General features: G+C 38.7%; 2 protein-coding genes across 5 annotated transcripts in view; both read left to right on the plus strand.

Annotated features, from left to right (window-relative positions):
- nadsyn1 (NAD synthetase 1) overlaps positions 1–13,942 on the plus strand; it is a 28,283-nt gene extending 14,341 nt beyond the window's left edge. Inside the window, exons 11-21 of the mRNA XM_084363490.1 lie at positions 1,020–1,144; positions 1,259–1,307; positions 1,475–1,577; positions 4,610–4,778; positions 5,119–5,254; positions 8,173–8,279; positions 9,492–9,623; positions 9,972–10,041; positions 10,726–10,854; positions 12,090–12,266; positions 12,858–13,942. Coding sequence (XP_084219616.1) covers positions 1,020–1,144; positions 1,259–1,307; positions 1,475–1,577; positions 4,610–4,778; positions 5,119–5,254; positions 8,173–8,279; positions 9,492–9,623; positions 9,972–10,041; positions 10,726–10,854; positions 12,090–12,266; positions 12,858–12,893 — 1,233 coding nt within the window. The 3' untranslated portion in view covers positions 12,894–13,942. The remainder of the gene's footprint in view (positions 1–1,019; positions 1,145–1,258; positions 1,308–1,474; positions 1,578–4,609; positions 4,779–5,118; positions 5,255–8,172; positions 8,280–9,491; positions 9,624–9,971; positions 10,042–10,725; positions 10,855–12,089; positions 12,267–12,857) is intronic.
- Positions 13,943–15,292: 1,350 nt separating this feature from the next.
- Positions 15,293–25,226, plus strand: part of tpcn2 (two pore segment channel 2) — a 45,206-nt gene continuing 35,272 nt past the window's right edge. For 3 of the 4 annotated variants that reach the window (XR_014623220.1, XM_084361392.1, XM_084361394.1), the window contains exons 1-4: positions 15,293–15,652; positions 21,460–21,515; positions 23,147–23,223; positions 24,914–25,091. Coding sequence is in view for 3 of the 4 variants with exons in the window: in XM_084361392.1 (XP_084217518.1) it covers positions 15,502–15,652; positions 21,460–21,515; positions 23,147–23,223; positions 24,914–25,091 (462 nt within the window). In the remaining variant the exon portion in view is untranslated. Of the gene's footprint in view, positions 15,663–21,459; positions 21,516–23,146; positions 23,224–24,913; positions 25,092–25,226 lie in introns of all 4 variants that reach the window. The other variant, XM_084361393.1, reaches the window with a different exon arrangement.

Genomic DNA, 25,226 nt, shown 5'->3' on the forward strand with positions numbered 1-25,226 from the left:
CCACTTCTATCACAGAAAAATGAGAGCTGTAGAAATCATTGGAACTCAAGACTGCCATGATGTACATGTTCTTTACAAGTGTATGTAAACTTTTGACCATAACTGTACACCAATCAGGTGTACCCAAACACGGTTCCGAATGAATGATAATGTTGCTCTGCGTCTGCAGGATATGTAAATACGCACACGTTTGCTGTCACGCTCACCGTAGCAACTTTATAAGATGATAATATTTCAGATGTTGTATTTACTGCCTGTTCTGCTGCCCCCAAGTGACAAAAAATGCATTAATGCAACTTTAAGTAATAAAGGAGTTGGTAATACATATTGAGGATAAGCATTTTAGTTGCTTTTTGCTTATTGTTTAGTATTTCAGGGCCTCAAAATCAGCATATAGAATAGCAGCGGGAAGCTGTTTTTATTAATACAAGCTCAGATAAACCCACTGTATGTTTCTTGCCTAGCACCAAAAAACAGACAGACGAAGTTAGCAACAAGCTTATAAAGAAACATCTAATGAGATTAAGTAGAGATCAAAGAAAAATAGAAAGAATGATGGATTGGATTTACATTCACGAGATGGACACAAACACAACTTCAACTGAAAGGTAATGTTGCTCTGTGTCTGCTGGGTGCGTAAGAAGACAACTGCCAGCCACTATCAACCTCATAATATGTTTATATGTTTGCCCCCAAGTGGCCAAAAGATATACATGAACGTAACTTTTCACACACTAAGCTTTTGTTGTTTCTCACTGAATGTGTAAGCATACTTTAAATACATATTCAATTTCATTAACTTTACTTCTTACTATTTTTTGGTTGGTTCAGTAGAACAGTCACACATGGTTGAGTTACAAGGTAACTGTGGCTTGTACACAAATGTCAAATAGAGTCACATACATCTCCTCCATTGGACACAGATGTCCCAACCTGTCACCCTAGGGTTAAGAGATTTCTGTAATTATCACTTCATTATCACTGTTTGGTAGTCTCACTCTCATACTTCTCTCTTGTAGGAGAGTGAACCCAAACCTTGCCACAGGGTCAAAGTTGACTTCTCTTTATCCAATGGTGATGATATTTACCTCCCTACCCACCAACCAATAACATGGAACTACCATACACCAGAGGAGGAGATCAGGTAAAAAACACATTTCATTTGGTACAAAATATGAATCATTTCTACCTTTTGAAATGAACCAGTTGAAGAACCCCTCTATGCCATTGAACAGCAGTTGGTACCTATGTTGTTCAGTCTAGGGCCAGCCTGCTGGCTTTGGGACTACCTGAGGAGAAGTGGACAGGTGAGGAGGAACATACACACTAAAAAAAGATGCTGCTTTACCATGTTTCATTTTGTGTGTCTCAGTTGGATTATTAGACCTTTAAAATAACTGAAATTAAGAAGAAATTAGATTTTGACTTTGTGAACTAATTTTGGTGTTTGTGATGGATCTGATTTGTGTCCCAGGCTGGTTTTCTGTTACCTCTGAGTGGAGGTGTCGACAGCTCCTCCACCGCCTGTATTGTCCACTCTATGTGTGTGCTGCTCTGCCAGGCTATAGAGGACGGCAGTGAGTATCATTCACTTACATTAGGACGGAAGCACTTTCTATTTGAAAAATTGGTATTGGTATTGGCACTAGAAAAAGTGTAAAATAAAAAAGTGTAAAAATAATTACATTTAATATTGATATTTTTTGAATTTGGGTTTTTCTTTTTCATGCCCAATGCCCACGTTATATAAGTCATACAATGAGCTGTGGTCACGTGCATTGATAGCTCATTGTTTGAGGTAGCAGAAAGTGGCTGCGCCATAGATCAACAAAAAGCTGTTCTAAAGTCGGTAGCACAGTGTGTTTCCTACTATTTAAATGGTGCATTGTTCAGATATGCGCATACAAAGGCAGGTTCAACATGCGTAGAATACTGTTGAATGTTTCCCTGAGCACAGTAATATCACTGTGGCAAATATTGTGGCATATTTTAGCAGCAAAACTAAAAACTGAAGCTACAAACTTAAGAGGACAGAGGAAACTCTCCAAAGGAAGAATTAAACTTTAAGCTTCTGAAATAAATATATATATAATATAAATATATATAAATATATATATATATATATATATATATATATATATATATATATATATATATATATATATATATATATATATATATATATATAAATATTTTAAGAGAGCTCTGATGAAGCTCAGGATTTATCAGGATGGTTTTGTGTGTGTGTGTGTGTGTGTGTGTGTGTGTGTGTGTGTGTGTGTGTGTGTGTGTGTGTGTGTGTGTGTGTGTGTGTGTGTGTGTGTGTGTGTGTGTGTGGTATGAAACAGGAGTAATATCACCTCCAGCTATGGTTGAAGAAAACAAGTTTTTAATGTGTAGAAGAACACTGACCTGACCGATCCTATCGCAAGACAGGAGATTTAATTAAAAGACGGACGTGACCCTGCTGTGTCTTGTGCATAAATGCGCACATAGGTCTCTCTTAATGCAGTGACGCACTTGTAGTTTTTGCTGCAGGATGATCACTGCAGATAATGTCATTAATATTTTAGAATTGCAATTTTATGGCCTTGCTCACCTGATTCATAGACCGATACCTCAGGACTATTTTACCGAAATTCCACCAGCATGTTCCTGTCAGCTACAAAGCTGTCCCACGTCCTTACTTTGGCCTATTAGATCACATTTCTCTGCTTCTTCTGCCTAATTACTCACAGATAAAGAGACTCAAACCATCAGTTAAAACTATTAAAGTGTTTACAGATGAAAGGACAAAACATCACTGGTACCATCTACAGAGCATCAGTGACATCAGTGAAGTGAGACGTCTGCACAGAGCCCAAAGATACTAAGAGACAACACCCACCCAGCCACAGTCTGTTCACCCTGCTGCCACCTGACAACAGATACAGAAGTATCTGCTGCTGTACCACCAGACTACAGAGCAGCTTCACTCCTCAGGCAGACTGCTCAATTAATCTTCAACACACATTTTATAAAGTAGATGTAGCACAAAGGACTCAAACATAGTTTAATTTTTGAAACCCTTGTGTTTTAGAAAATGATAATAAATGTACTTTGTAACCTTGTAGATCTGTGGCTCACTATTACACACAATTAAATATATGTACATTTGCTCATGTGCAGTAAAACAGAGTTTTTGATGGGAGACAGGATTGGGTGACAGCAGAGGGTTTTTAAAGGGAATTGGAGATAACACTGATTGGTTTAATTCATGTTAAACACAACCATGACTAATTAAGAAAGAGACTAAGTAAAAGTCCTTTGCACCTTGCACCTTACTTTGCGTCCAGATCATCAACCGTTCAACTAGCAAAGGAGAGTTGGACACGCCCTGAATGCACTTGTGCTCTCGACTTTAGACCATGCACCATAGATTGTTTAAGAAAGGCCCTATATCACCAGTTTGAAATGAAGAGGTTTTTTGAGGAGATGGTCAAAGAGACCGTGATGTGCATAAATGCATACTAAAATACAAGATGTCACTCCTAGATGGCAAGGTCCACTCAACTTCAAAGCCTTTGACATGACCAAAAGCCTAGCATATAGAAATGACTTCCACAAGTTCGCCTGGGACTCACAAACTGCAATTATGTCTGTTTGACTGTCCTTGTTTTTCAGATAGAGCTGGCTGGATAAAGTTAACTTTTAACTGACATTATGCTGGTCTGGCGGAGGTCTGTTGGAGCACTAACTTTAGCTAACATCAGCTATTATAGCTTACCTGAGGTTCAATGTGAAAAACAATTGCTGAAAGGAGCAGACTTACCTTGGTTTGGGAGTTCCGGGTGAATTTGTGGATTGGATTTTGATGCACATCTTTTCATACAGTTATGGTATGGGTAATTGGAGAAATAAGACTCATATTTCAGTAATAATTTCCCACATTTCGTTTACCAAATAAATATAACATTATATTACACAGCATACAGTATAATGTTATTATACTGTACAAGTCTTATTGATTAGTGCCATCACAAAAGCAGTCCTACGATCATAAAATGTTTACATATTAGGTTTACTGAGAAGCACAATGGATTTCTGCTCAAAATGTTCTTATGACCAGTGACACCAGATTGAAGAAACAAATCAATAAACTATTGTCACTGAAAACACATCAACATACAAAAATGTCAAAATAAATGTAAATTATCTTTAATGTTTTATTTTTCACTTTTTTTAGTGCCAATACAACTTTTTCTTATACAAGTCTTTCAGTATCGATGTTTCCTGTTTAAATTCAGATTTTGTTTTCAGTGCCAATTTTTAATGTCACTGTTCTAGCCCCATAACCCAAATACTCACTAGAGTAACAAATGTGTATTAATCCACAACTGAAAATAGTCCCCATCAAATGGTTTTCTCTTGTTTTTGAGTAACATTTGCTAGAAACCACAGTGGCCTGCTGATTTAGGGCAAACTTCCTACTTGAGAATCCAGCCTTGGATCATGGTTAAATGCCATCTCACTTTCCTAGCTTCCCAGTCTCTCTTCACTCGAACAAAACATAAGTCTCCATTTCTTTTCCCCTGCCTTCTGTCTATCTTTGTCTCTCTCTATCCCTCAGACAGTCAGGTACTGATTGATGTCCGTAGAGTGGTAGGGGATGACTCCTACCGTCCTCAGGACCCAAGGGAGCTGTGTGGTCACATCTTCACCACCTGCTACATGGCAAGTGAAAACTCATCAGAGGACACATGCAGCAGGGCCAAAGGCTTGGCCAGTCAGATCGGCAGGTAGGCAGGATTCAAGTTGAAGGGCTTTTGTTTAAGGAGATGGTAAGAATGAAATGTCAAAAGTGAAGACCGTTTTATTTGTGGGTCTTTAGTTCTGTGGTATAACAATAATAATAATAACACTGCCATGATGTCATCATCCAATATTCAAAATCCAGTATCAGACAGCTCTACAGTGCAGCTTCATCTCTACAGTTATAAAATAGAGAATAAGATAACAAGTCATTGGACTAAAGGAATGTCTGTTGTTCTGAGTTGTGTGGCTGTTTAGAGTCATTTTACTCTGAGTTTGCTTGGAATATCAATATATTCATCCTCTCATTTATCTTTTGGCTTGCAGCACACACATGAATATTAACATTGACATGGCAGTGAAAGGCATTCTGGGCATCTTCTCCGTGGTTACTGGAAGGTGGCCTCAGTTTCGCGCAAATGGAGGAAGCCACAGAGAAAACCTGGCTCTGCAGAATGTGCAGGTTTGAGACTGTCTCACACTGTCTGTGGTTTTAATGGTTTTATCATCATGACAGTTTACTCTGTTGTTGTCTTTATTCTTTCTCTGTCATTTTCATCATCATCATTTTTTACTCTTGGTCATCTTGTCATCACACTTTTTTCAAAAATAACAAACCCATTAGCCTGTTCAAGGCCGGACTGTTGCATGTTTATTCTGCCTCTGTACAGTGCCTATAAAAAGTATTCACTCCCTTCATTGTTTTCCCCTTTTATTGCTTTTATAAATGGAATCACGGTCAATATAATTTGACTTTTTTGACAAAAAAACAACAACAAAAGAACTCCTTTCTGCAAAGTAATGTCAGTTAATTAAATATATATCATGTAAAATAAGTGAATAAGTATTCACCCCCTTCAAGTCAGTATTGAGTAGCTGCACCTTTGATCTCAATCACAGCACTGAGTCTGTGTGGATATGTCTCAATCAGGCTGCACATCTGGACACTGCAATTTTACTCCATTCTTTACTCCTCCCTTTTCAAGTCCAACCACAAATTCTCTATTGGATTGAGGCCAGTCCAGAACATTCACCTTGTTGTCTTTAAACCAGGCTGTGTATCTTTCGCTGTATGCTTCAGGTCATTGTCTTTCTGGAAAATAAATCTTCTCTCAAATTGTAGTTCTCTTGCAGACTGAATCAGGTTGTCCTCCAGGATTTCCCTATATTTTGCTGAATTCATTTTACCCTCTACCTTTACAAGCCTTCCAGGGCCTGCTGTCAAGAAGCATCCCCACAGCATGATGCTGCCACCACCATGCTTCACGATAGGGATGGTGTGTTTGTGGTGATGTGCAGTGTTTGGTGTCCGCCAAACATAGCGTCTAGTCTGATGGTCAAAAAGCTCCACTTTGGTCTCATCAGACCAAAGAACCATCTTCCAGTTGACCTTGAAGTCTCCCACATGCCTTTGGTTAAACTTTAGTGGAAATTTAATGAGCTTTCTTCAACAGTGGCTTTCTCTTTGCCACTCTCCTACAAAGCTTTGACTGGTGAAGAACCTAGGTACTGAACTCCTGAGGGATTTTCAGTGACTTGGAAATGTTTTTGTATCCATCCCCTGACTTAAACTTTTCAATAACCTTTTCACAGAGTTGTTTGGAGTGTTGTTTTGTCTTCATGGTGTAATTGTAGCCGTGGATACTGATTAACCAATGACTGAACCTTCAGACACAGGTGTTTTTATACTACAATCACTGGAGACACATTCACTGCACTCAGGTGATCTCCATTTCACTAAAGACTACTAGTGAGACTACTAGCACCAATTGGCTGGACCTCTGTTGAATTAGAAATCACTTTAGAGGGGGTGAATACTTATGCAATCACTTATTTTACATTATATATTTTTAATTAATTGGCATTACTTTGACCATGATTCCATGTACAAAAGCAAAACTTTGAAGGGGGTGAATACTTAATCTAGTCACTGTATCGGGGATGGTTAATGATTGTTATTACCATGTTATGCCATTGAAATTGTTAAGAAAAGTGCTGCCGACATGGATATAGAATGTCTAAATGTAGAGGTTGTTTTGTTACACATCACACCTCTTTTGCCCCCAGAATACACATGGTGTCTAAAATCACACATGGCATTATACTGCTGTTGTTTTGTGCAGTGTAAGTAGAAAAAAAGTGATGTAAAGGGTGTTTGTTGCAGCAGTATTGTGCCATCTCTGTATAGAAAGGGCCATACTGACAGTTACACCACAGTCTTCACACTGATGAGTCAGTAACACATCTCTGACTGTTTTGTAGTTTTATCAGTGCTACAGACCACAAGTGCCACAGAAATAGTAAAATAAGCATTTAACTAATTGTACAATAAAAATAGGCATTAATAAATTAGTTTACAAATTAATTTATTAATCTATTAATAAATAGACTAAATTACAAAGTAATTTATTATTTGATATTTTAATGGCCATCAATTATAAATAGAATTTACAAATGAAATATTAATCCATCAATGAATAGTTCAAATTAAAGGATAACTACCGTTTTTTACAACCTGGACCTTTTTTCTAGCAAAATATATGGTCATTTACTCACCCAGATAACTTTGGTGTCATTTGGCGTCGTTCGGACAAAATTAGATCCAGTGTAGCGCCGATATATCCATATAATGCGAGTAACGGGCATCGACACACAGCCTCTATGAGCATTATCTGCCACGAAACTAGTTAATTTCACCAATATTTTGTTACGATATGCTAGTGCTATTCCCCTCTGAGTCCGGGCTCGTCTATTGTCAACATCCGGGGTCTGTAGGTTGACCTACTACCTCTGACCTGGAAGATGTCGTCTCTGAGCTGCGCGCACCCACCACAGCCCGGCTTGTTTACCTGTAGCTGCTACTGCTAGTTTGACCCCGGATGTTGATAACGGACGAGCCCGGACTCAGAGGGGAATAGCACTAGCATATCGTAACAAAATAATAGTGAAATTAACTAGTTTCGTGGCAGATAATGCGTTATATAGAGGCTGTGTGTCGATGCCCCGTCACTCGCATTATATCGGCGCTACACTGGATCTAATTTCGTCCAAACGACTTCAGATGACACCAAAGTTATCTGGGTGAGTAAATGACCATATATTTTGCTAGAAAAAAGGTCCAGGTTGTAAAAAACGGTAGTTATCCTTTAAAAAGGGATTTCCAAAAACTTTTAACAGTCATAAGTGTATAATTTAAAAATTGCATTAATTAATTCATCTATAAATAATGGAATTTAAAATCAAATTAAATTGAATTCAAATCTCTCTCTCTCCCCCTGTTTCTTCTCTTTCTTTCTCTAACTATCTGTGTGTGTGTGTGTGTGTGTGTGTGTGGTGTGTGTGTGTGTGTGTGTGTGTGTGTGTGTGTGTGTGTGTTCCCAGGCTCGGGTCAGGATGGTCCTGGCCTACCTGTTTGCCCAGCTGAGTCTCTGGGCCCGGGGGAAGCCAGGTGGATTGCTGGTGCTCGGCTCAGCCAATGTAGATGAGAGGTATTATTGCAGCTGTTACCTTACTGTCTGTGATATCTCATATTTCTTATTATATCTCATACTTGTTTTTTATTTCAGTTTTTAGGCACAGTCTAAAAGCTGAAATGTCAAAAATAACATGAAGTAATATAGCCTCCATTTTGGTACTGAATGATCATATGATCCTATACATACAGTCTGTTCTACCTTGGCTTATTGTCCAGGTGCTCATTATATTATTACAGTAGTTAGTCATTACAGAACTTTCTATCAAAGTACTTCTTACAGGTCATGTTATCAAGTACTTATTACAAACCATATTATTAATGACAGTAAAGTACTCATTACAGTACAGCTGCAACTGTTAATCAACCGATCAGTTGATTGCCAACCATCTAACCAACCGCTGATCACACTAATAATTAACCAGCCTGAGCAACTTTCAGGACACGTCCAGCAAAAACAGCGAAAACCAAAACCAATCAAGAGTACAACATGAAATGATGCAGAGGGCTCAGGCCAGAGCTACATTTAATTGTGCCTTTTTTTAAACAAAGTTTGGAGGGAAAAAATAACACATGCATACTAAAACAATGACGGTGAAACAAAAAATATTTTTTAGCTTTTTTATTGTTTTGCTGCATAACTGCTGTGCAGATGGATGATCCAAACTGATGATGTGTCTCTGCTCTCATACACTTTCTTTAAAATTTAAATCGTAACAAATCCATTCACCATACATTCATCTGACATACCTCAAATTTATATTGTACAGTCTGACGCAGATTGTGACAAAGATTTTATTAGACCCATATTGTGTGGCAGGCAATAAACAACAGCTCTGCATGTAAAGGTGCAACCTCCTTATTCATCTTGGCTCATTTCAATGATGCCCCCCCAGGAATAAATGTTGGCTTGTCTAACCTGGCTAAGTTTCACCTGCCATCTTTGATCATATTTTAAGACTCACTGCGTGCTCCCATTATTGCAGCCCCTTGTGTCTTTTAACACAGTGCTGCTTTTGATTTGAGCATCTGGTAACAAATGTTAATATGTGGTCGTTCACCAAAAACCAAACCGTTTTGTTACAACATTTACCATTAACATTGTTAATGTAGCTAAAGCAGTGCCACTACAGAAAGATGAATGCTCTTTTTCTTCAGACATCTTTTTATTGACAATAATTGTACTGTAGCCTAACTTTTCTCAGTTTAATCAACTTTTCCTGCTCAGTCTGACAGGATATTTCACAAAGTATGACTGCTCCAGTGCTGACATTAACCCAATAGGAGGCATCAGCAAGACAGACCTGAAGAGCTTCCTGCTTTACTGTGTTGAGCAATTCCAGCTCACCACTCTGAGAGGGTAAGTTCAGCTGACAAGGTTCTGGAGAAATTTAACTCTTAAATAATGTACATGTGAGTATTGAAAACACAGAAATCCAAAGGCAAAGGGATTAAATGGCTGAGGCAGAAATCAGTTGCAAGGTTTTAACCAAAACGTGAACTTTCAAAAGTAGAAGAAAGAGGAGGTAATATAGCACCGGGATTTATCGAAAATATGGCAAAAACACCAGAACCATCGGTGCAAGAGAGACTTTAATGGTCAAGAACATGATGTTTAAGGACTTATCACCAGCATGTGGGTGAGTCGATAATGACTGAATTTTGTTTTAGAGTGAACTATTCCTTTAATATACACATTTCTCTGCAGCATCGTGGCCGCTCCACCCACAGCTGAACTAGAGCCACTGGCAGACGGACAGGTGTCGCAGACAGATGAGGTAAGAAATGGAAGTCCTTTTATCAGACAGTCATCTCATAGCTATCCTGCTGAGCTATGATCACTTTTATGATGAGGATTTTTTTTCACATATTAGGAATGTATTGCACATGATTCAGTTTCTGAGTGATAATGTTTGAGCTGCAACAGTTAGGCTTAAGCACCATTTGGATAGTGATGATACCCAGATAGGTTGAGATACTGTAGGTGCAACAAACAATTATTTTACTATCAATTAATCTGACAATTAATCATTCAGTCTAAGAAATGTAATAAATTGTGAAAAATGCTCATAACAGTTTCCCAGAGCGACTTCTTCAGATTGCTTCTTTTTTTCCAACTAAGAGTCCAAAATCCAAATACTCTTCATTTATTATCATGAATAATGAATAAAAGCAGCAAACCCTTACATTTAAGAAGCTGCAACAACAACTGTTTGACATTTTTGCCTAAACAATGACTGAAATAATTAATAAATGTTCATCATAGTTTGCAATCATTTTCTTTTGATCAACTAAAACCTTCATTGACTAATTGTTGCAGCTCTAGTGGGTAATGAAATTTGCCCTGCTACTCTGTGTGTTTTGTTTTTTTGTTGAAATACTTAAGTGGCTCTATATGCCTATAAATATCTTTCCCTGTTTATTCCATCTTTTGCCAATCACCACCACACCTCCCTACTCAGGCAGATATGAAGATGACCTATTCTGAGTTATCGGTGATTGGACGACTGAGGAAGATCTCCAAGTGTGGCCCCTTCAGTATGTTCTGTAAACTTATTCACACGTGGAAGGATGCGCTCTCACCCATGGAGGTCAGTTAACAGTGTGGGACATCTTTTTTCCAGTCCCCAGCTGTAATCTCCCACTAGAGAAATAATGTTGCATCCTTTTTGAATAAACTCAGCCACAGAAAAAGGCAGAGCAGACATTTTAGGCAAAGTGTGGATGCAAAAGCTGTGTCAGGTGTCGCAGGTTTATTTACAATTTTGGGCTCTCAGAAATAATTTATATATTTTTATTAAATAGTAGTATGTAGCCTAACTGTTTATCCTAGTTGCAACACCCTTAAACAGGGAAAAGTAATAGCCAATTAATTGCCTCAGGAGGTAGAGCAGCCGGTGGTTCGATTCCTGGCCCCTGCAGTCTTCATGTCGAAGTGGCACGATACCGAACCCCAAATTTGCTCCCAGTGGCTCTTCCATCAGTGTGTTAGTGCTTCTGAATGTTTATTGCTCCTGATGAGCAGGTGGTGCCTTGCATGGTAGTCTCTGTCACCAGTGTATGAATGTTTGTGTGTGATGGGTAAATGCTGACTTGGGTTGTAAAGCGCTTTAAGTGGTCACTAAGACTAGAAATATAAACACAGTCCATTTACCATTTAGTCTCGAGAGGAATACTTAACTATCAATTATTAACAACAACCAAAATTACCTTATTAATAGCAAGTAAAGGTTGAAGAATTTCCAACATAAGATGACAGCATTCACTCACAGCATTAAATATACCAGCATGTATGTTCAAAAGTGTTTATTTAAAAGTTAAAGTAAAACACACAATTATTTTCACTGAATGTACCTAACTAAAAAGCAAAGTGTGAGCAAATGTGTGCGTGTCTGTTATATGGTAGTTGTATCCATTTGAGAAAGGTTTTGCCTAACCCAAATCTTGGGAGTACATTAAAATGGTAACCCCATTCTATGCCAAATGATTGTGATACCTGATTTCTGGTCTGTATCGGAGCTAACTGGGGAGTAGCAGGGTCCCATTGCTAAAACTTTGATCACCTGCTGGTTATTATGACACTTGAGATTTAAATTTTTCCCAAATTCAAGTCACAATATCAACATTAAAACAACAAACCTGTCGGCCCAACATCATTTTTGGGCATTTTGCCATTGAGACTGTTTTCTTGTTTTTTGTTCGAATTGGTGTGGTACATTAACATTTTGTATGAGACTGGTAATGAAAATTGTGAATTTAGCAGCTGTTAGCAAGACTTAAATATAACAGTGCCTAAAAATAACAATGTATTGTCATTTTTCTTCAGGTGGCTCAGAAGGTGAAACACTTCTTCCGCATGTACTCAATGAACCGCCACAAAATGACCACAGTGACACCATCCTACCACGCTGAGAGCTACAGTCCTGATGACAACCGCTTTGACCTCCGACCTTTCCTCTATAACACAGGCTGGGTCTGGCAGTTTAGGTGCATCGACAATCAGGTAGCAATCAATGCATAAGGCAGGACCCTTGTTTTCATGTCAGAGTAGTGGGCTAGATCGCTTAATTTTGATCTCAACACCAGTGAAGTTTTGTGACTGCATTAAAATGAATGTGGGCTAAGATTTGTAAAGTGTGGGGTCCAGTGGCCCATCCCTAATTGCTAGCCCCCTACTTCCAGAACCTTTGCTCAGACCACATCTATCTTAAAACTCTGCCTTCATTTTGTTCTCAACTAAACACAAGCAAAGTTTTGTGACTGCATCTTGCACTGTTGTGATGCCATGCCTTGTGATGCTTTGACAAATTTTGTCCATAGACAGACAGACACATAATCACCTGACACAATACCCAAAAGCACATATGCAGTAGTTCCCAGGACCACTTTTTGCCATGATGACACATACAGAGAGACTCAAAAGGCAGACTCAAAATATCAGCCTCGAATTTGCGGCTGGTAATGAACTATTAATAAGGATGGACAAAATTATCTATCCCAGTAGTATTTGGTAGACCTGGAAACAAAGAACAGTGGCTTTAATTGTGGGCTGAATAAACATCTTTGTTTACATTTTCCATTTCCTTTCCCACAGGTGTCCCAGATTGAAGCAAACACCCCAAAGCCATAAGATCCAGAGGTCTTCAGTGTCCAGTGAAAACCCCTTAAACGGATCAAAGATTCTTCAGTGATTCTGCAAAACTTTCTGTAATGCAAAATACTTTTTACTGTGCTTGCAAACACAGGGCCAAGCAGGTCTGTCTTCTACCTCAACCCATATATATGTGACACTTGCCTGCCATACCTTTTTTTTGTTACTCAAGCCTATATCCCAAATTAGATTAAGAGTCTGAGAGACTAAGAGAGAGCACAGTTAACATGTTGACATGATAACAATGAAAATGTTCATGTTCATGTAGTTAGTTTAGTATACAACATGCTAATATTGACCTTTTAGCACTGAATGTCATTAGTTTTGCAGGTTTTGGTCACAAATTGAAATATTGGACAAATTCAAATGTATACCTGATGAAGGCATCAGAAGAAGAGTCTGGGAATCAACAAAATCTTTAGGATTCATCCTCCGGGGACAATACACGTTTGTACAAAATTACATGACAGTCCATTGAATAGTCAATGAAATATTTCAGTCTGGTCCAAAAGTGGTGGACCAATGCCATCCTTAGAGCCATGTATGGCTTAAAAAAAGCTCCAATTTGATGAATAAAATTGTATCTTTATCAAATCAACAAAGTATGTGAAAGCAAAGGCGTAACAGTGGCCGTTGACTTTTTACCCTTAATTTAGAGTCTGCCATGGATGTTGCCCTTCTTCACCGCAATGATGACTAAATTCTGAAGGGAAACTATTTCTAAGATGCTGAGGCAGGGTTGGAAACTCATATGACTTCTCACTCAGTCACTGGTTATAATGTTAGGTGGATGTTTTATTCCTGCAAGATTTTTCAGTAAGTATTAATTGTGCTCACTTATTTCAAATATGACAGATTAGATAAAGACTGTGAAAGCGCTTTCAGTCCAGGGACAGGAACACTGAGGTTATTGGATTACACAGATTTGTATCTGAAGTTGATGTTATTAGTTGGAGAGACACTCTGTATGGGAAGGCTTGTGAGACGTACAAGATTTGCTGTAAATAAAGTGTTTCCAGAAGACGTTACATTGTGTTTAATGTGCTGTTTCTACATGTCGGAAGTAATAAAATTAATAATAATAATAATAATAATAATACATTTTATTTGTATAGCGCTTTTCATGAGACTCAAAGACACTTTACACATGAACATAAAAGCAACACACTACAAGTTAAATAACAAAATATGTTTTTCAGGGTGGCGGATGTATTGGAGAAAGCTTTCAGATGAAACCGCATCAAACATGGCGAAAAAGTATGTTATGGAAGAATTAGCTGTCAGCTCGTAGAGTTACATGTTACATATAGCATTTAACATACCCATCCATCTTAGCACTGTTATTGTACATCCTCCTCTTAGGTCAAAAGTATGCCTATTTCCTTTAAATTTAAATTATGTGTTAACAATTTGACTTTTTTTATATATGAGATACTAAATATAATAAAAAGGCAGCAAAATCAGAATTATTACTTTTTAATAGTGCCAAGAGGGTTTGTCAATTGTTCATTTGGGTGATTAATAAGAAAATGTGTAATTACCTTTCAAGTGATAAATTGTTCATTCATTATTTGAGGTCTAAAGAGTCTAAACACACCCTTGGTTTAGCCCTTTAAATGTGTTGATTTGTTGCCTCAGTGTTTTATATAACTGACAATGGGATATTTTGGGGGCTTTTGAGTGTTTGTCAGATAAAATCAATATTGAAGAAGTGTGGAAATTTGTGCTGGCCACTTATCACAATTATCTGATGATTTATGAACTAAATAATGAATTGATTTAACAATCATGGGCAGATTGATTGGTAATACATATTCATTAGATGTAACTCTGCCTTTTGAAGTCAAATTCAGGATGACATAAGTGAAAAAGTTTGCTTAACATTATGAATTATGAGCTGAGGTTTGACATGATCTCATCATTTGACCTGAACAGTCTGGTTTAGTTGACTATAGCATTATTCTGACATATGATAATTATGACTTTAAAGACCAATTTTGAGTCAGTGACTTACCGTGATATTTTAATATTGCATCATTCCAAACCTTCCTGACAGGCCAGCAGCAGCTCTAACTGTCACTCCTGTTCCTCCCGTCCACTTGTTGAAGCCCTTGCAGCTCTGCTCACATGCCTTTATTGGCTCACTTTAAACTTTGTGTTTCTGTCCGGCACTTTATTTCTCTTACAGATGTCTTCTTACTGCTTGCTGCTGCATCAGCCCCCTTGGCTCAGCGGAATATTTGAAAGTTTCTCACTGCTCCTGTCACATGTGTCACCTTCAGAGTGCAGCTGCTCCACTGCAGCGTGTTGTGATGTAGGTGGAGTTTGAGCTGTTAAAGTCAGTGTAAAGTGAGATCTGAGTACAGGGAGGGAGGAGCAGAGCACACTGACACTTCCTAGAAACATGTTCCCCTGCTTTCTGCTCGAGGCTTCCCGTGTTGTTTAACAACCTCAGATCGTGTCGTCGACTGTCCGGACGGACTTTCAGCCTCGCTGCGGCTGATTCTCACCGTCTCCCTCCAGATTTACTTTCACGTTGACAGCTGAGGGGCGGGTAGACCTACTGAACGAGTTGTAGATTTCCTGGATGGAGACGGACAGTCTGCTGACCGGCAGTGTGAACGGAGCCTCCGGGGATTATGGCTCCGGGTCGGGCACGGAGCTCGGAGGGGCCCCGGGCAGCAGACGGATGTCGTACTCGGTCGCCCGGGAGTCGTGCAGCGTCGGGGGAGGCTCAGGTGAGTGGAGGTGGATTATGACACTGTGTTGTAGTAACATGTGACAGTATATTGGCCTGTATCACGAGAGAAACTTGTCAGGACAGGTGGCTGTCGCCCCTCTATCTGTGGAGGAGGAATATTAAGATCCTTAAATAAAAATACCAGTACTGCCCTCCGTTACAAGGAGGCCTATATTCACAAGTTTACTCGGCTTAGCATGACAGGTTAAACCCACCCATGGGCCCTTACTGACACCTTCAGCACCACCTGGCCTTATGTGTCCTGTTACCTTCAACTACACACATTGCACAGATTCATATTGATATTGGAAAATGCATCATGTAAGCATAATACAAGACTAAATAATACTAGGGTTAGGGTTAAAAAAAGGAGTAATTAACCAGTCATTAAAGGAGCAGTGTGTAGTTTTGGGGATTAAATGTGAGTGAGAAGAGAAAGATCTTCATTTACGGATCAACAAAACAAAAAACTCTTTGTTTTCATGACTGAACAAACAAACTGACCGTAAAGGACAAAAAAATGTGTACTGTTTTACTTTGTTTATATGTGGCGGACCCTGCCACCTTTCTAGCTTCAAACAGTGTTCTGGGACCTTATTGTCCTCTGAGAACAGCTTGTTTAAAATGTTTTAATATGCCGCTGATGGTCTGGGGCTGTGGATCAGTACCGCACTATATACAGTTAGAGATCCAGCCTTGCCTGTACTTGTCTGTACTGTGTGAGTAGCATTTTGTTGTTGTAGTGGGTCAGGACAGAGCTAATGTATAAGTGCATCATATTTTGTAAGACCATCATGCTGTTTAAAACTTTATCGTAGTTAGTTACTTATAACTTTATGTAGCAGAGTAAAGAGTAAAATACTAAGGTGGCATGAAATAGAAATAATGTTGAATGCAAGTAAATTTAAGTGTTGTAAAGAGGACAAAAAACAGTAAACCAATGAATATCATTTTTTCACTAGTTTTCAGTGATTGTGAACTGACTCAGTTTTAGTCTGGCAAAACATGGGGCTGCCCCAATTTTGTTTGGATGATCTGGTTACCCTCCAAACTGTCATGTAGCTGTAGTAAACAGTCAGTGTCCACACTTGATTAGGTACACCTTTGGAGTCCTGCTGACAGGGGGTGGGGGGTAGGGGGATTGGGTGGTAGGAACTGGGCATGTGGTCCCGGGCCCTGGGTCATGAGAGGGCCCAAAACAGCCCTGTCACCCTTAAAGTAATGTGGTGGTATCAATCCAACCCATACTGAGGCTGCTAAATGGCTAACATGTGATAATATCATTTTGTATAGAATATATTTTAATATTTTTTTAAATTGCAAATTGCAAAATAACTTGCATTTCAATTAAATATGTTAACCAGTAGTATACCAGTATTTTTATGTTGATATATTTGATAAGAAAGTATTTGTAATTTGTAACAAGATACATTTTCATGTATTTGTGCCCTTCTCTTATTGTCTCACCTCTTATTAAGTGCTATATCCAAATCATAGGAGTTGCAATTTTTTGATAGCACTGTGGCACTGTGGTGCTACAGAGATGCCCCGGCCAACAAATCATATTCTCCAGATGTAAGATGTCATGCTTGTTGGGTACAGGCCCCAGCAAACATCACTTTAACCTTTATTTTCCATGGAAGTGTAATGCAAAAAATAAAATCACCATTCCCACTAAAACTGTTACTCATATCGCAATGGGCAGCCATGGCTCAGGAGGAAAAGCGATCATTCATCAACAGCTTTATCGATAGGCAAAATAATCATTAGTTGCAGTCCTATAATCAATTGTCAACATTTTTCCAATTGTTCTTCATTTTCTGTCAATCAACTAAAGATTTACTTTGTAGTATATAGTGTATAACCTCTGATAGGTAAGATATGAACACACCACTTTAATGGGAAAGGTGAGTGATTGTATGAGCGACTGTAAGGTTGAAAGTGATTTGGCCTCCTTTATTGTGATGCATATTCTTTGTCCAATCAGTGCATCTGATGTAGTAGCAGGATGGAAACAATCAGTTGAAGGGGGATAAAACTAATTTTATCCTTCATAAATATCAGCCAGCAAGAAGACAGACTTCCTGTTGATGTGATGCAGGGGTGTCTAGTGAAAAAGCAAAAGGTGGTAAGAAAGGTAGATACATGCTGTATGTATTATTTTATTCAAGATATATTGATTTCCTATAACTTTGATCAGTTTAATTCTACTTACGTCGATGCACAAATTGGTAAACTCTTCTACAAGTGAAATGAGTGATCCGTCTTTTTCATGCTGCAGTTTAAATTCGAATGCAACACTAGGTTTTAAGTATCCATAGAAGACTTGCAAAGGGATGGCTCTGTATGCTCATAGTATAATCAGGTGGTCATCAAGAGGAAGGGAGGCAAGTGTTTGATGTTTGCACAGAAAGGATGTTTCAGACTTCCACACAAATTATATATCATAAATCAGTACATTTAAATAACTTTTTTCAAGAAAAACAAAAAATAGTAGTTTCATTAGGATGATTGATCATAATTGCTTGGCCTTATTAAGCTGACAGTGGAAGGAACTTTTTTGGAATCCCCGTTTTCCTTTCCGACACACAGTCAAATATCAGTTTCATGTCTGAGATCAGTGATAAGTTTAGCCTAGCCTAGCACAAGGGAATGGAGGCAGAGAGGGAAACTAGCATAGCTCCATCAAAAATGAAAAAAAAAAACATGCCAAACAGTTAAAAGGCCATCCTATGTATATTTTGACCCTGCAGGCTTGACACCAACAGATCACTGATTCACCAGGGTTTTGTTCAATGCTGTGATAAAGTGCACACCTAGTAACTTCAATATGATGACAGGCTGGTGATGGGCACCTATTTTTGTTGATACAACTCAAACATTTTATAGAAGGATATTTGCACTACTTACTTTATTCAACAATTTATATATTGTGGCTTCCGTGTTGTCTGAGCTCAGTCAGCTGACTGATCAGTACTGCACAAAACTATGTCTCATTCAGAATATTATTAAAACAACTTTTATGTCTTCTGTATGCAGTCTGAGGTATATGATCTGCTTCTTTCTACTGTTCCATGTGACACACAAGGAAAAACAGACAGGCAACCTTTCCTCCTGGCAATGTAAATTGAGTCAATCACCTATTTTTAGCAGGTTTACAGTATGTGCAAATACACACTAATTTAGGTGTAAAAGTGGTGCTACTTGTGATGTAACCTGAAGTCTGGGAGTACTCTTAAAAGTACTTGTGTTATGTTGCATTTGTTTAAATTGTAATACAACTTTACAATGATATGAAATGATGAAATAATAATATAGCCTTCACAGTTCTAGTGAAAAGAATCTTGAATCTTTTTTCATAGAATGTCAGATTTTTTATTTGTTTTGTCCCTCTTTTGCTTTAATGAGAGCATGCAGTCGAGCTGACACTGACTCCACAAGTTTGTGTAAAACCTGCTTACTCATATCACAGCATGATTTGCAGTGTTCCACAAAGCTTCTTGTGATGTCACCGAGTGCTTGGCTTTCTCAGTCTTCAAGTTCCCCCATGAATGTTCAGTGGGGTTGAGGTCAGGTGACTGCGGAGAAAGTCCATGACAGTCAGGACTCCTTTGTCTTCTTTGGTCTTCAAGTAGTTCTTGCAAAGCTTTGCAGTATGTTGGATTTACTGTAAATTTATTGTAAATTATATGAATATATTATTATTATTATTATCTTATGGATTATTAATATCAATGGTGTTGGAAGTAAAAGCACACAATTTCTGTGTGTTTCATTCCTGCTGCAGCAACAGGTGTGAGATGTGCAGCTCACATTGTGGTGTGTGCTGGCTGTGTGTGATTCAGTGGTGTTGCAGCCGTTGTAAGTGTTGCCCTGTCAGAAGCACTCTTCACCACAGCCACTATGACACATCCTGCTGTGACGCATTGGGTCAGCAGTGCCAAAAGTGTGTGTGTGCGTGTGCGTGGGTGGGTGTGTGTGAGTCATCATATTTGTGTCTATGTAACTGCTGGGTGAAAAAGCTACAGTTGGTTTGGGGCGGGGGGCATATTTAAAATTGCCTGTATTTTCCAAACCCAAAGATATTCTCTTTATTAACATATATATCAAAGCCAAGAATCCAATCTTTTTGATTGAAAAAGCTGTAATAGACAGCAGCACGGAGATGGGGCAGACAGTTGCTCCTTCAAATTTCACTACTTGTTTTTGTTATAATCTGTTATTTCTTTGCTTTTATTACTGAAGATTGCATTACTTATGACAGAAGTACCCTCATCAGCTTCAGAAAAGGAGCCAGATATTTGGAACCAGCCAGACCAAATATCACCACATCTGAGTTAAGCTGACACAGCTTGACCCTGAGGCTATTCCATGACCCATCTTACCTTTGGCTCATGTTCCATCACAGGAAAACAATAGATGAAATAATGACCGGATTCCCTTAATCGGCGGATTGTGTTCCGGCCTGACAGAACACACAACTCTGTGTTTACTTCATGTGATGATTGATGCTCAGATGCAGTCAAAGTGAATAGACAGTGTTTTTGACCAGTTTTCGAGTTGTATTGTTTGCTTAAATCTCCTCAACAAAGACTCAGCTGTGAAGTCTACTCCGGCTCCAGAAGACCAGTCACTGTCAGTACCAACAGCGGATGTGGAAAAAATCCTACTGAAAGTGAATATGTGTACAGCTGCTGGCCTGATAACATCCCAGGCAGTGTACTAAGAACATGTGCCAGTCAGCTATTTGATGCTATTACGGACATTTTTAACACAATACAAGAGACTGCTCTCACCTGCTTGAAGACAGCCACCATCGTCCCTGTGCCTAAAAGGTCTGCTGTCTTCACATCATGGTGTGGTTGTTGTAGTTATTGTTGTTGTAACTACTGTTATATCCCTCTCCATTGCCTGCATGGGCTGTTGTGGACTGTTCCACTTTCTTGTTCACTAACCAACTGGCATAAGCAGTAGTTTTGCAAATTGTTCTTGTTGACTACAGAAGAGATATAGAAAGCATCCTGACTGGAAACATCATAAACTGGCATGGTTTTGCACTGCCCAGGACAGGAAGGCTCTATAGCAGGTGATTGAAACTGCCCAGAACATCATACCATCTACAGAGCATTATCTATATCACCCCAGCCACAGCCTGTTCCCACTGCTGCATTAAGCTACAACTCAATTGGTGCATGGAGCCATACAAGGCGGTAATTTTAAGTTGTGTGAGTGGGCAGTTTTTTTAATAATTTTTTTGGCCTTTGTATGTCTTTATTTATAGGACAGCTTCAGAGAGATGACAGGAAACAGGGTGAGAGAGGGGGGGTGACATGCAGCAAAGGGCCCAGGCCGGACTCGAACCCCAGGCCGCTGCAGCGAGGGCAAAGCCACATGGAAGGCCCGCTCTACCAGCTGAGCTAATGGGAGCCCCAGTTTTTATGTTTTAGTAGAGATAAACTACAGTTAGACAAACAAGCCACACCTTTACTGCAGCCTTATTTCTCCTGTCTTTCCCAATTTTGCCTCAAGAAATAAGAAACTTTTGTCTCAGCTCCCAATCCGACCAGTTCTGCAGACAACAACTTCTCAGAGACAGTTTCTGATGTTTATTTTAGTCAGAGGATATACTCTGTATATTGTGCTGGTTGTACAGTTTTTCACTAGGTGAAGGTACATATGGTGTTTCAGGAGATTGAAGATCATAGTGTTCGGAGCACTGGGATATGTAAAGATCTTTGTTTATTCTGCTTCTGAGATAAACTGTTCAGATTGTCCTACTGCTCTCACTTATCTCACTTTCCACAGACAATGAGGACCTCTACATCCAACAAGCTGTTGTATTCATCGAGGACGCCATACAGGTCAGTACAATGACTTGCCAAGCTTATTTTTGTTTTGTAATAAGATAATTTAAATGACAAGTCAAAGGTATTAACAAAATACAATATTTTAGGATTGAAGCTCAGGGACCTGTTTTAACGTCCTTAATGCTCATCCTCCATGAATTTAAGTTATTGTGAGATGTTTTGATCTCCACTGTATATTATAGTATGAAAGATATTACTTTGCTTTGCTTCAGTACTGCTTTTTCCAACTAAGAAAAACTGCAAAAGACAGACCCTTCCTTCAGCCAAAAGATTTGCTAAAAGTCATGAAGTAAGGAAGTCTACAGCTAGGGCTTTTATGAAAATTAAACAAAGATCTCACCAGATTCATCACTGGCTACCTGTTCTTTTATGATTAGACCTACAAAACAGAAGAGCAGAAAGACTAATGGATGTTACAATGTCCAGGCTAAAAGAACTCTTGACTCTGGCAAGAGGGATGTGCTAACACTTCTGTCAATGACATGACCAATCCACGTTAAATACTATTTTGTTTGACAGGGTCATTGTAAGACTTTAGACTTTGTGGTATTAGTTACATTCTTACAGTCACAGCAGGTTGTTGACTCAGTTTTTAGCTCTACAGCAATTCCAACCTCATGTCAGCTTTGGAAGCTTGAGGAAATTCATGAGATATGCTGGTACCGAGCTCCTCAGCTAGGGCTTTGAGGACAGTTTTTAATGTTTTAGTGACAGAGCAGCCTTTTTGTGACAAGAGACCTTCCTCCAAATGTCCGTTATGCACATTAGGTTCTCAATAAAGTCCAAAGGTTCCTCTTAAATTGTGCCTGCTTGGGTCCATGTTTGGGCAGTTTGCACTGGTTCTGTCACGGATATAAAAAAAGGAGGACCCAAAAGCAATACACACACCGAAGAAGCATGGGGAACACTGGCAGGAACAGGAGGCGACATGGTTTACAAGAGGAAACAGAACAGACAAACTGACAAAGAGAGAGGAGAAGACAAGTTCTTAAATACACAGGGAGAAATAACTGATTGAACACTGGTGAGCAGAGAAAACAGTGGGAACAAATACACAGGAGGATAATCAGGGACAGGTGAAACTAATAAGGACAATCATAACGAGGGAAAACAAGACAGAGGACAGGAAGTAACACAACATGACACAAGAGGATGAACCTTACAAAATACATCATTAAACAATAATAACAAAATTACAATAACTAACCTAAAAACCCAAACCATGACAGTGGTGGTAACAGGGAAAGGATCCTTCTCCAAAGGGAAGCATATTGGATACTCTTTCTGGATACCATGATTCCAAGTGGAACGAAGGAGGAGATTTCATTTGCATGTCTTATGCTAAAACAATTAACTGTTTTGTTGTGATGATGTGTGATGTATGAGACACTGTGCTGTCCAGTGCTTCTCTATTTGGGATGTACCTGTTGTGATGATCATGGTAACCTATAATTAACACACCTGTATAGACTGATTGTGAATTTGCCAGAACACATGCTGAAGAAAGGCGTCTTGCAACATTAAAATCAAATTAAATCATTTAATGTGAGCGCTGTCCTTGGTTTTTCTTTTCTTTTTTGTCTTAAAAAGTCCCATGTTACTAAAGTTTGTTTGTTTGCTCATAGTACCGGTCCATCAACCACCGTGTCGATGCCGGCTCGCTCCGCATGTATCGATGGTACTACTCCAGGATATGCCAGTGGTAAGTTCACACCTTCAAACAAGGTAACAACAAGGTTATTTATCTGTCATTATCCAACACAGGCTTGCATAATGAAATTAAAGTTTGTAGTTCCTTCATACTACACGAACATAGCACATATATACAGTTATTTATATGTATATACTGTATACATAAACAGGTATACAGCCAGGAAATAATTCTGTAGTGCATTTTTAAACAACAGCAACAGTGATGATGGACATCTTCATATTAAACATTTGACGTCAGGTAAACACTGTTATCCACTTTGACTTTGTGCGAGCACACATCCCATCTTAAAATCTTATGAATGCATATATACACACATATATATATATATATGTATATATATATACACACACACACACATATATGTATATGTTATGCAACTGAGTCAAGTTACCTACTATTACAAGTTACCTACTATTTTTTAATTCAATATTATGGTATGAGAATGAAGCCATTAATTAATGTGTGCATCATTTGCTTATATGATCTAAATGTATTATTATTTACCTGTTTGATTTGAAAAATTTGTGCCATTTATTTACTGCATTTCATATTTCCCACTGTCAAATTTCTCAAAAAGCAACTGTCAAGATAACTACAATTAATAATTCTAATTTCTACTATGTGGCTGAAAGTGTCCTAAAAAGTTTGATACATTGAGGAACACAGCCTTGATTTGATTTCACTAAATCATGAGTGACAGAAACTTAGTAATTCAAGGTTCTAAATTTCGAGATCATGAAAATGTGCATACAAGCTGCCGTGTGGCAACTTAATTTCTATCCTTCTACTGCAGTACTGGAAGTTGGCACTATTGGTCAAAATTAGATAAAGCTATTGGGAGAAAACAATTTATTCAAGGAATACTCATGACAGACTTGATTGAAAAATCTGCAACTGGATCAGATTACAACAGTTGTGTTTACTAGAAGTGTAGCATATAATGCCTCAGAAATCAAGAAAAATGTTGTTTCGTCTGCTACAACCATTTTCTTGATTGACTTATGAATTGACAGATTTATTGAATCTCAGTGTTAGGGTGTCAGAGTGTAACACACTCAGAGCCTAACTGGCTTCCTACATACCAACACTTACTGAAGACACTTTTCACGACAGGCAATTCTACATATTATAGCAGGAAAAGCATGGCTGGGAGCAGTGACTTCCTGGTGTCCCTGGTGTCTCTGCAGGTTGCCTTGGATCCTTGCATTAACAACAATATTATGACCCTGATCAACTTGTATTCATAGTATCCTAAAATGGGAATTGGGGTTGTTACATGAATTAGTTATAAAGCTGTTTCCCCCTATGTTCAGTCTTTATGCTAAGCTAAATGTCTCCTGCCCTCTCTAGCTTAATATTTTTTGCATAAAGACATGACAGTGGTATCAAGTCTTTTTATCTGACTCTTTTTAAGAAGCAAACAAAAGGTATTTACCAAAATGTCGAACTATTCCTTTATCAATGTGGATTGAGGATTGTAAGTGGTGATAAAGGATACAGAGTAAATTTAACTTGTCATCAGTTTTTTTTTAACAAGATTTAACTTTAGACAGCACCGTATGGAAAGTCTCATCAACACACTGAGTTAAAAGAATAATCTTTGGTATATTCTCTTGTCTAATTTCTACCATGCTTACATCTACTTGTCCATCCACTCACCCATCTCTCCCTGCCTCAGGGGCTTGGGCCTAACCATTGCAATGGTGTTGTTGCTGGCATTTGTTGAGCGCCCGTCCTCCCTGTCCATCTCCTCGGACCCCCGGCTTCGCTCTCCACCCTGGGAACCTCCCTGTGGTTTAACTGAGAGCATTGAAATGGTCTGCCTCATTATCTTCTCTCTTGATCTTGCTGTCAAGGTAAGCACAGCCAGGGTGAAAAATATTTGTTCCCAGGACACTGGCAGCTGTCTGATAAACATGGTTTTGCCATGTAAATCCCATTTAATCTTGCTGCTTCTTTAATTATTTCCTACTTATTTGTCCGATTGAACC

The sequence above is a fragment of the Pagrus pagrus genome (assembly GCF_965226575.1).
Source record: "Pagrus pagrus genome assembly, chromosome: 1".
NCBI classification, from domain to species: domain Eukaryota; kingdom Metazoa; phylum Chordata; class Actinopteri; order Spariformes; family Sparidae; genus Pagrus; species Pagrus pagrus.